General features: G+C 39.4%; 1 protein-coding gene and 1 pseudogene across 2 annotated transcripts in view; one reads left to right on the forward strand and one right to left on the reverse strand.

Moving 5' to 3' along the window:
* Positions 1-12541, reverse strand: part of LOC101744934 (lachesin) — a 93030-nt gene that overhangs the window by 61912 nt on the left and 18577 nt on the right. For both annotated transcript variants that reach the window (XM_038018783.2, XM_012690156.4), the window contains exon 2: positions 9938-10094. In XM_038018783.2, coding sequence (XP_037874711.1) covers positions 9938-10031 — 94 coding nt within the window. In that variant the 5' untranslated portion in view covers positions 10032-10094. The remainder of the gene's footprint in view (positions 1-9937; positions 10095-12541) is intronic.
* On the forward strand, positions 6061-6195 carry LOC119630293 (U6 spliceosomal RNA; annotated as a pseudogene).

The following is a 12541-nucleotide window of genomic DNA, read 5'->3' on the forward strand; positions in this document are numbered from 1 at the left end:
ATTAGGCTAATTAGCAAACTGCTTATGCTGATATCTTGTCATTTTCCACTTAGATCAGCAAGGATGCGAAGTGTGTTCATTATTGAAGCTCGTAGTTCGGCGAACGGCTGTTTTGATGAGCGATACTATTGTCTAGAGCATTAATTGTATTGTTTTTAATATTTCATCTGGATGTTGGGTCTAGGGTATTTAATACGCAACATTTCAAATCGATTTTGCACGTTTTGTGTGATAATTATTTCAATATTTTCAATAGCATTGTGATTAGCTCTACCACGATATGCTAATGCGTTGAGATCGTAAAGAATATGATAGCTTAACGCCGCCTTAGGTGCCGGAATATCTAGTAGACTTGGCGAAAGATTAATCCGTAGATACTGCGAATTAATCTATTTCTAAGAGACCTAAAAAACTTAAGCATACATACATTACAGTTATTCACAGTCATCGTGGCCTAAGGGATAAGACGTCCGGTGCATTCATGTTGGGCGATGCACCGGTGTTCGAATCCCAGGCGGGTACCAATTTTTCTAATGAATTACGTACTCAACAAATGTTCACGATTGACTTCCACGGTGAAGGAATAACATCGTGTAATAAAAGTGAAACCCGAAAAATTATAATTTGCGTAATTACTGGTGGTAGAACCTCTTGTGAGTCCGCGCGGGTAGGTACCACCACCCTGCCTATTTCTGCCGTGAAACAGTAATGCGTTTCGGTTTGAAGGGTAGAGCGATCGTTGTAACTATACTGAACTTAGATCTTAGAACTTATATCTCAAGGTGGGTGATGCATTTACGTTGTAGATGTCCATGGGCTCCAGTAACCACTTTACACCAGGTGGGCTATGAGCTCGTCCACCCATCTAAGCAATAAAAAAAAACATTAAAAATATACGAAGGAAAATTTAGGCAACCAGGCGCTTACTAGGCTGCACTAAAAGTATCGGGAATGGAAAATTTCCACTGTTCCTGTCATATTAAAATCTTTTTAATTGAAAACTCCTTGGTTTTAAAAATCGAATACCATTTATTGATTTAAAAAAATATTCTCGGTCTTGTCACGAGGTTTTGTCAAACTTGTTTAGTCGTTGAGAAAATGGAATTGACTCGAGAAAATTCAAGAGCGATGATTTATTATGACTTTCGAAGTGGTTTAACACAAAAACAGTGTGTTGACCGGATGATTTCTGCATTTGGTGATAAAGCCCCATCCAAAACCACAATTTATCGCTGATTTGCTGAGTTTCAACGTGGACGTGTCAAGCTCAGTGATAATCCCCGTCAAGGTCGTCCAAAAACTGCAGTCACCCAAGAAAACGTTGATGCTGTGCGTAAGCTGATTGAGGAAGATCGACATGTGACATACCGCGAAATTCAGGCTACTTTAGACATTGGCATGAGTCAAATACAAATAATCTTGCATGAAGAATTAGGTGTAAAAAAGTTGTTTTCCCGATGGATACCGCATTCGCTCTGTGAAGAGCAAAAAGCGGCTCGCGTTACTTGGTGCGTCAGAACTCTCGAAAGATTCCACGCAGGATCCTCAAATGCTGTATACAACATTGTATCAGGTGACGAATCCTGGATATACGCGTACGAACCCGAAACAAAAAACCAGTCACGAGTTTGGGTGTTCGAAAATGAGTTAAAGCCAACAAAAATTGTTCGTTCACGGAGTGTTGCAAAAAAAATGGTGGCCACGTTTGTCTCCAAAACCGGCCATGTTACGACTATTCCTCTTGAGGGACAAAGAACGGTTAATGCAGAATGGTATGCTAGCATTTGTTTGCCACAGGTCGTTTCTGAACTCCGTAAAGAGAACTGCAACCGCCGCATCAACCTCCATCACGACAATGCGAGTTCTCACACCGCACACAGAACAAAAGAGTTTTTAGAGCAAGAAATCATAGAATTATTAGACCATCCGCCGTACAGCCCCGACCTAAGCCCTAATGATTTCTATACTTTCCATAAAATAAAGAATAAATTGCGTGGACAGAGATTTTCATCACCTGAAGAAGCTGTGGACGCCTACAAAACGGCCATTTTGGAGACCCCAACTTCCGAATGGAATGGTTGCTTCAATGATTGGTTCCATCGTATGGAAAAATGTGTCAAATTTCGCGGAGAATACTTCGAAAAGCAATAAATACATTTTTAAATAGTAATGTTGTGTCACTTCGTTAATTCCCGAAATTTTCAGTGCCGTCCTCGTAGCAACAGAAATCGACATAATTACTCCAGTGCGCCGCGTAGGACACCGGTGACATACATGGCGGCAAGGGGTTAAGACGGGTGGCGGCTTTAAAGTTGTGATGTTTGTGCGCTCTAACTACCTAGTCAGGTCATTAATTCTGTCACATGTTTAATGTAAAATAATTGAAATAAGTTTATTCATTATATAACCATTCATATACCAAAATGAACTTAACAAAACATAGATTCTTATGACACTAAAGTTTATTCAAAATGACCGTTTTTTTCAGTATGTTAAAAATTTGAATTGGCGCGTAACTGCAACGATGCAACGCAATAACTGCAACACGGTCTTCTTTAAGCGTCCACTCCATATTTAAAAATTCTAAAAGTATACATTTTTATTTTCATGAACAATTCGAAATTCGAATTCAAAAATTTTTTTGTGGCCAGCATTCTAAAAGAAAAGTTTTTACTGTGTGACAATACTTATGACCTGACTAGTTATATGTTCTACTCATAGAACAGTACAGTGACAACAGTCTGTCCGAATATTCATCAGACGGTCTTGATCTTGGTCATCTTTAGCTGCTTTTATAACTATACTAGCTTTTGCCCGCGACTTCATGCGTGTAGAATAGTTCACAAATAATGCTTTATTTTAGAATAAATTTGGTTAGCATAAAAAACGTTATAGTGAGCCAACCTTAACATATAGATATATGCTGTTTAGATCTTTTAAAGGGGAACAATTCTGTCATAAATTATTTTAGCGAAACTTTAACCGTTTCTGCAGCGCACGCAGCGGAAGCTCTCAAAAGGGAAAAGATCCCCGATTTTGAAACATTCTTTATTAGGGCTACGCTTGTATTGGTTTTAGCGTGATGTTATATAGCCTGTTGCCTTCCTCAATAAATGGGCTATCTAACACTGAAAAAATTTTTCAAATCGGACCAGTAGTTCCTGAGATTAGCGCGTTCCAACAAACAAACTCTTCAGCTTTATAATATTAGTATAGAGGTACCATAGTGTACCTGTCTAAAGCATGATCGTCTCTTCGTTCTTCCTCTGGTGTGTGATCCATAAAAGCAATGCGATCTACATGGGCTTTGGCCTTCTGACCTTTTTGTGTTCGTAAGCCATTCATACATTTCTTAATATATAGTACAGTAGTAATAACAAATAAACCTCATTGGACTTCTGAATCAGGTGTGAAGGTTTCCGTATTCAATTTATTGTTTGGTCTTCGGTAACTGCTTGTCTGTATTGAGAGCTAATCTGTGTGCTTAGTGCGAGCTTTGTAACGTTTTCGATAATGTAAAAGTTAACTGAAATTTGGCTTTATTTATTAGGCTCACAATACACATCACAAGCTAAAAAGATACATAAAAAACACAAGTAAAAAGAAACAAAATCTGGCTTGCAACATAAGTTATGTGCGCACGACAAAACAAGACATAGTGCTGAATTTGAAGGTGAAACAGCATCTCTAGCGGCAAACGTAGGCGAATGCTCCAACTCCATACAAATTTGAGTTAACTTTTACGCTATCGAGAACGTTAAATACTCGCATTGAGCACACTAGTCATCTACATTTATGAAAGACAATATTACGTATACGTTATAATATTTTACCTAAAAGAAATATCAGGTGTATTGTTCACAGACGTCAGCCACGGGTTTTACTTGTGAGACGAATAATTTATTTTTTTGTCGGAAAAGATTATTTCGTCGCTGCGATATTAAGATCTTATTCAAGAATTAATGAAAAAAAAAACATATTTTGGTTTCTTTGTGAAGCGAACGTTCGGCGAGTTTGATTGTTATTTGGATTTCGTAAATAATTCACGATTGAAAAGAAACATTTTGGATTCTAATATTGTATGACAAATGGAAACTCATTCGTTTCTGACTAGGAATATGATTAAATATTTATATCGCTTATTTTATGATTGATTACTAGACAACACGACTTATGAATTAAATGTTTATTCTATTTTTATTGTTAGTACGTTTTGCATTTTTTATTGCTTATATGGGTGAATGAGTTCACAGTCCACATGTTAAGTGGCAACCGGAGCTCATAGTAATAGTACAACGCAAATGCAACCACCCACCTTGAGACATGAATTCTAAATTTCAGTTTTACAGTATCAAACACTTCAAGCCGAAGCACATTACTGCTTCACGGTAAAATAGGGAGGTGAAACCTAGCTGTGCGGACTTACAAGATACCCTACCCTTTAAAAAATATCAGCCTCTTTAAAAATGCTAGCACCACTACCATATAAAATTTGTTATTAGTTTATCTTTTTAAAAGAAAATAAAAAAAATACAACAAAACATGCGAAAGCAACAAAACAGGTATGCTCAATATGTTTAGCTTTTGACATATTTATAATGACAATGTGATGACATGACAATCAAATTGAATCAAATTGTTTTGATTTAAAAAATTAGTTACTTTGACATTTGAAATATCTAATATATAAAATTTTAGTGTGGCGGTGTTTGTTGCCGTACTCCTGCAAAATGGCTCAACCGATTCTCATGAAATTTTGTACGCATATGGGGTATCAGTCAATATCTATTTTTCATACCCCTACATGTTAAGGGTGGTCCACCCAAAAAATATATTTTCTAGAAACAATGTACAACTTAATGTAAAACAACGTTTGCCGGATTAGCAAGTTCAACTATAAATATTTATTTTTAATATCTTTGAACTCTTTCATTGTATTAAATTATTATCATACTTTTGATTCTCTCTCACACGCACTTCTTTCCTATTGAGAATCATTTTCTCTCAATATATAGCTTGAAATATTTTTTTCTGTACATTTCGCGCATAAATAAATAACTCACACTCGCACTGTTACTAAGTATGTGTTTTTAAAGATGAAATAACTTGCACAATAGAAGAATCATGCGCATCGACTGCAAGGAACTTAATGTGAAGTGTGTTAACTGGTACACACGCTTATAAATTACAAGCGAACTGCATTATATGTAATGAAAATAAGCTGAAACAAATTACTTTTGCAAACCTATAACTTAGTTTGAAATTTTGTGGCTTTATTTGTATTTTTTCGCTTTAAGTTTTTCGAATCTCATTTACGCAGCGTGGGATTAAGCGTTTGTCTCTACTGATGCGAAATCAAAGTACTTTTGCGAATTACATTTTTAAAACATATATGTGGGAATGATGTTTTATTGAACGCATGATATGATGGATGCAAGTTGATGTTTGTGAACGCAGCGGTATATCGAGAATGGAAGGGGATGACGTATGAGATGACAGAATGACAGATAGATGAACGACGACGAACGAAGCACGAGCACGACGGAACGATTAAAATTTATATTAATAGTATTGAAATAAAACGTGGAAGTAGTAAACGCGAAACTTTTATTTATTGTCTGAAGCCTGCATCCCACATATATGTCGCACGATTTACGATTTTTAGAAACTTGATTTTAAGTTTATTTGTTATAAAATCGTTGTTTAAATTATTTAATGACGATTTGTTGATTTGTGAACAATGTCGCAATGTCAATGTTGTTAATAATTAGGCGGTTTTACTACGAGGCCGAATTCCTTTAACTACTTCCATTTTTGTTGAAATGGTGGTAGTCACATTTATTGTGATTGGTCAATTCTAAACATGAATTACTTTCGCTGATAAGATTATTTTAGTCCTAATATTTTAAAATCAATTGTAATAAAATCAAATCAATTTAACAAAGTAAAACTCCATCGATTACCTTAATAATTATTTTTGTAAAAATATTGTGGGTAACTTAAAATGTTATGGTGTCGAACAAATGGTATAAAAAGGGAGTGACCTGCGTCACACCGGCTGTACTTGCTTCGGCAGTACATATACTAAAATTGGAACGATACAGAGAAGATTAGCAGGGCAGATTAGCATCCTTGCGCAGGGGCCATCCCCTGCGCAAGGATGACACGCAAAATCGTGAAGCGTTCCACATTTTTTCGTTGTCCCAGGATCAAGCGCGAGCTTAATGAGCTGGAAGCGGAGATGGCGGCGAAGATTAGCTCCTATCGGGGCTATGCGTGGGAGGAACGGATCGAGGAGGCCCGTGAGGACCCCTCGTCCGTGTCCCTCCACCGACTTTGCCGCCAGCTCTCAAATCGGCCTGCCCCGACTTGTCCACTCGTGGACGAGAGGGGCAACCGATGCTTCTCGGCTCAGGCCCGCGCCGGTGTCCTGGCCGTAATGCTGGAGCGGCAGTTCGCTCCCAACGACTCTGCACCCTCAGAGGCCGCATTCCACCAATCGGTGGAAGAGAGCGTAGCAAGCCTACTCTCCTCCCCGGTGCCACCGTTGGGAGATGGTGATTTCATCACTCCCAGTGAATTGCGCCTCTCCATCAAGCGGATGAAGAGGCGCAAGGCGCCGGGCGAGGACGGTATTCCCTCCCTCGCATTTTTCCACTTCCCCGAAACGGTCGTGTCATTCATGACACGGCTGTTCAATTCCATTCTGTCCACAGGACACTTCCCGGGAATTTGGAAATTGGGCAAGGTTATTGCCCTGCCCAAACCCGGCAAGGATAGGAGAAATCCCTCCAGTTATCGTCCGATCACTCTGCTGTCGCATATGGGCAAGTTGTTCGAGCGGCTGCTGCTGAGAAGGGTGTCGCCGCACATCCTTCTCAGACCCAAGCAATTCGGGTTTCGCAGCGGTCACTCGACAACGCTGCAATTGGTCCGCGTTATGCACCACTTGGCGGATCGGTCCAACGCGCGCCAGTACACGGCCGCAGTCTTTCTCGATATCGAGAAGGCCTTCGACCGTGTCTGGCATGCGGGACTGATCTACAAGCTGTTGCAGAACACGGACCTCCAGCACGCCTATGTGCGACTGCTGGGGTCGTACGTGGAGGGAAGATCCTTCCTTGTCGCGGTCGAGGGCGCCAAGTCGTCGGTGCGCCCAGTCACGGCTGGCGTTCCCCAGAGAAGCGTCCTGGCACCAGTCCTCTACGCTCTCTACACCAACGACATTCCCACGCTCGAGGGCAACCTCCAAGCGTGGGAAGCCGACGTGAAGTTGGCGCTGTTTGCCGACGACAGCGCCTACATCGCGTCCTCAAATTTCCCCTCTGAAAAAAAAAAAAAAAAATTGTAGCATAGGAAGCAGAGGACAGCAGCCGGGGCTGGGGTGCGTCGTCCACGGGCATCGTTCGTCCAATAAACATCAAGCCCATCGTATTATGTATAAGTATATATATTTTGTCGATGCTATGCAACCGTACACGTGCTGCGAACAGTCCTCCCCCGTCTCGTCCTGCATCCATACCACCCCTGCCCTATGTGGCAGGGAGCTTCGTTCCGGGCAGTGGGGTTTGCCCCGAGGCCCGTTCCGTGCCCCCGAAAGGGGGTACGACGACCCTTCTCTTCCCTCTCACACCGGCACTTTTGCTCCAGCTCTCGGAAAGGAAACATTGTGAGTACAATCTATGTCGGTTTGCATTTAAGAATGTTCAACTAGGTAATCTTGTGAGTTCATAATTGAAAGTCGTGAAATAATTATGACTTATTTTTCATTAGTAAAATTCATTTGCATACTTTCCTTCCAAGCCACGATTTACTCGTTTGTATTTCATGTAAATTACATACATTGAAATCACGTCTTCCCTTTTATTTACACCCATAACCTCATTTTATTCGACATATACTTAAAGTTGTAAATTTGAAATACTTGGTGAAGAATGTAGGTGTGAACGAATGAGTTTTTTTAAAAGCGGTTATTATCAGGCCGTCGTTTATGTGTATGGGTAATGAAATGCTGGCTGCAGCGAGGCCTGTTCACCTGGTATGAGCGGACGACCCGAATAAATGACTTACAGTCGGCCGAGAATAGGTGAAATATTGACTTGGACTTGAAATGAACACTTGGAAACATGATAAATGAAGTTGGGTGCCAGCTCTCACTAGCTCACAGCAACACCTTATTTCCAACACTCCATATCTATTTAATACGTGAAGCAAAAACTTTGCACCCCTTTTTACGAAAATTGCGTGGACGGAGGACTATGTAATTCCCCACACTTATGGAGAATATAGAGAAAGAGTGCAGAATGTTAATTTTTTTTTTAATTATGTATAAAAAACACATTAAATCAATTAAAAAAACATTACACACACTGCCATGTATTTGACACACACACGCATGCATACCTACTATTTGTTTATTGTCAAACTTTTCTTATTGCAATCTGTCAGTTATAGTACGAGTATGTGATCAAAATGAGAATAGATCAAATATTGTTTTGTCTTTATCAATATTTGTATAAAGTGTAGCCTTGGTGAAATCTGTGATTGTAGAAGTATAATAGTCTTTGACAATAGAATCATATTGGTGTACAAAATTATAATTTCCATCAATTATAGTCGAATTTCGACTACCGGGGACCACTAACTGGTATTAGTGAATACACAGCCTCACATCTCGAAGTATGGCAGTAAGCGCAAACATTCAGGTACACATTCGGCGCGTCAACACTAATGCGACAAGCGTCACAAACGTTAATAGACTAGCTAACTAAGTTCCAAGATTACGGAGGAACTTTTCAAATAAAACGAGTCTCAAAGGGCACGAGCTCTTAATGAAGACAATATTTTGAAGGGCCTTCAACTTGAGTAATTAAATCTCTTCACTCACATCCGAGTTGCGATGAATTAGTCGGTTGAAGAATGGGTGCACTCGCGCTGTGGAGTTTCCAACTAAAATGAGTATATATGTGATACATACTGTAAGTTATTTGGATGGAAACTTGAGTAGTTGCTTGATGGAAGTCAAGTGTTACTCATATCTGAGAGACATCGATGACGTCTGTTACAAGGTACAATAAACACAAGGTAAAATAACATTTTTTGGAAGTGGTCATGGCCCTAAAATTAAGATATCCTAGTATACTCAAGTCTCAATGTGGGTGGTGGTGTTCATGATGTGATGTCTAGGCTTTGGTAATTACTTAACACCAGGTATGCTGTAATCTCGTTTATTTGGAAATAGAGTATAAAGATATAAAGTTTAATATTGTAGTAAAGTTAGCAGAGAGGAGACGTACTTTATTTTTCGTGCCGAGAGCCGGACCTCCTAACAGGGTCCCGAATCTAGGGGACGTGTAGAAAATGTGGTAATTGGCGGACGAAGATTGCAAAGAAGAAAAATACCCAATTTCAAGGTGTGTGGCGCATTTACGTTGTAGGTGTCTATGGGCTCCAGTAACCACTTAACACCAGGTGGGCTGTGAGCTCGTCCACACATCTAAGCAATAAAAAAAAAAAACCTAAACCTTAAAGTCGCACTTGCATTGTTGCAACCATACCTACATTCTTTAACCCACATCACAAGATTATTTATATTGCAGCAGAAATAGGAACTAATAATTTTCTCAATATGCTGCGCTTCTATTAGGAGTTAGGGTGTTAGGCAGAAAATTAGATTAGCTTTTGTCTCTTCCTCTCTGAGCCTTTGCTCGCCCACCTGTTCTGGTGAAACTGGAAAGGCCTCCGCGCCACCAGTAACCCTATATTCATAAAAAAAGAAAGCTCCTGCTAGAGCAGATCGATGCGAAGATAAGAAAGAGGTACGATGAAACCTCACGATTTTCGATCAGCGCTAGACCTGGTACACTGAAATAGTAAATCAAACAGCAGGCAATTTTTTCATAGATGATAATCAAATTTCATGATAATTAAGAATTACCTTGACATATAATAGTGATGATCTGTATGACGCTGATGGCGAAGCTTTTGCAGGGCCCCCGTCTCCACGCCATGCTCGCATCAGGCTCGACCATCAACACCGATCAAACGCCGACACCATCGGGCGCTTCAGCCTTCTCATGTCGCTCACTTAGTTTCTGCAAAAAAACGTTCGAAATTAGAGCATTGACTAGGCAACATCCTAACTCTTTTTCAAGTGAAGCTTCTTTAGAATCGTTGGGTGTTATTTCAAACTCGATGAAACGAAAATATTTAACGTGAAGTTAAAATATCGATTCACAGAGGGCGCTACCTCATACTAAAAAAGATGATTTATAGTTATTTCTATTTAGTTTGTTATCAACTGATGCCGCTGCACGTAAATTCAACAATTCCTGAATCGCGATGACGAGATGTTACACAGTTGATAGACGTTCTCGGATTTCTCTTGCTAAAGTATACTTGCCTGGCGTAGAGATACCGTGATCATGCATGTGGTTCCCCCAGGGTGAGGCTACGCCATTCCACTGCGGAGTGATTGGTGGTTGACCCTTGCGATTATTCTTATTTTTTATAAGTTTCACTTCTACCGTGTGTGACTTACATACACACATTTTTTTATTAATGTAAGATAACTAATTGATTATTTTTGTAATCTATCTGGTAAATACTAGTATAATATTATATGATCTGCGATAGTCTTTTTTTTCAGTTATTGTTTTTTTGAGAACTTTTTAAGGCAGATTTTTGAGAAACGAGGTTTCGGCGGATATGTTTTGCGGTAGAAATATGTAGGATAGTCCTAGTGTACCTTAATATACCATACACCGGAAATACTTCTAAAAACATGCCGTCGTCGTGTCTGTTAGCACAACGTAGATTAAAGAATATTTTTGAATTTACGATACATTATCTATGAGATAATATTATTTATTGCACAATAAATATAACTAAACTCACTAAAGTATTATCTTTTAGAAACTAAAATATACTATCGTTGACTCAACATTTCCCATTTGTCACTCGACGCTAATAACCTCTCACAACGTCGAATTGATCTTATCGTTACAATAAAATATGTTTTATTTGTCACTTATTTAGATATAATATTGATTAATGTTCTTTTTTAAGTCACGTGGGAGCGATTAATCATTTGATACGTAATTAGATTTTGTAGTTGCTTTTGATTCAGTGAGCTTTGGGATTCGTTATTCTAGTTTAACTTAACTTACAAAGTTAATGAATTATAGCTGTTAAAAACATCGGAATATTTTCCCATTAATTTAATACATTGATTATAGATTAGATCAGGGGCTCTCAAACTTATATTGTCTACTGCCCACTTTGAGAATAAATTATTTTTTGCCGTCCCCACTTTTTCACCTACTTAAAAACCACTATAGCCAGAGCTCAGTCGGTGTCTAAGAGTAATCCTAGACGAAATTACAAATCGCCTCCCAAGCCTCTATACAACGCCCCCATTTTTTTCTGGGTCTCTTAGTCTCTTACCGCCCACCTTTAGGCCTGCAGTGCCCACAAGGGGACGTTATCGCCCACTTTGCGAAATGAAGGATTATATAGACAATGTGTAATAATATTGGCCATGTGTAAACTCTATAACGTACATAGGATATCAATTAAAAGTACCGGGCATAGGAACTGATCTAAGAAAATAGAAACAAGTGTAATTTCTATTGATTCATAACGAGATGATATTAAATAACTTTCAGAATATTACTGTTCGAATAAGATTCTTTGCTACCATCTGGTAGGTAATTAAAAAGCTGGAGCTCGAGGTCAACGCCCTTGTGTATTAGATTGCGGGGTCATATCGTTCTGTTGACGCTCCACTTATTTTACCACCGACTATAGATAATACACAACACACACGCAGTGTTTTCATTATATTTTTTTATTACATAGGTGTGTGGACGAGCTCACGGCCCACCTGATTTTAAGTGCTTACCGGAGCCTATAGATATCTACAACGTAAATGCCGCCACCTACCTTGAGATATGAGTTCTAAAGTCTCTATGAACAACAATTGTTCACGATTGACTTCCACGGTAAAGGAATAAGATCGTGTAATAAAAATCAAACCCGCAAAATTATAATTTGCGTAATTACTGGTGGTAGGACCTCTTGTGAGTCCGTGCGGGTAGGTACCACCACCCTGCCTATTTCTGCTGTGAAGCAGTAATGCGTTTCAGTTTGAAGGACGGGCCAGCCGTTGTACTATACTGAGACCTTGGAACTTATATCTCAAGGTGGGTGGCGCATTTACGTTGTAGATGTCTATGGGCTCCGGTAACCACTTAACACCAGGTGGGCTGTGAGCTCGTCCAACCATCTAAGCAATAAAAAAAACCTAATAGACGACTGAGAGAGAGGTAAGAGCGATTACCGCGGTCAACACTACAAGTAGACAAGGAGACACCTCAGATTTCCAGTCGGCGAAGTCGTCAAGGCGAATCCGCGGTCCTATTTCAACTGTCACAAATAACTTAAGGTTCCATCATGTTGTTTTTATAAAGTTGCAAAGCTACTGTTCTATCTTACTTAGCATACATAAACATCTTCTAACACAGAATAGAAAAGTATTTCA

The sequence above is a fragment of the Bombyx mori genome, chromosome 22 (assembly GCF_030269925.1).
Source record: "Bombyx mori chromosome 22, ASM3026992v2".
Lineage (NCBI taxonomy): Eukaryota > Metazoa > Arthropoda > Insecta > Lepidoptera > Bombycidae > Bombyx > Bombyx mori.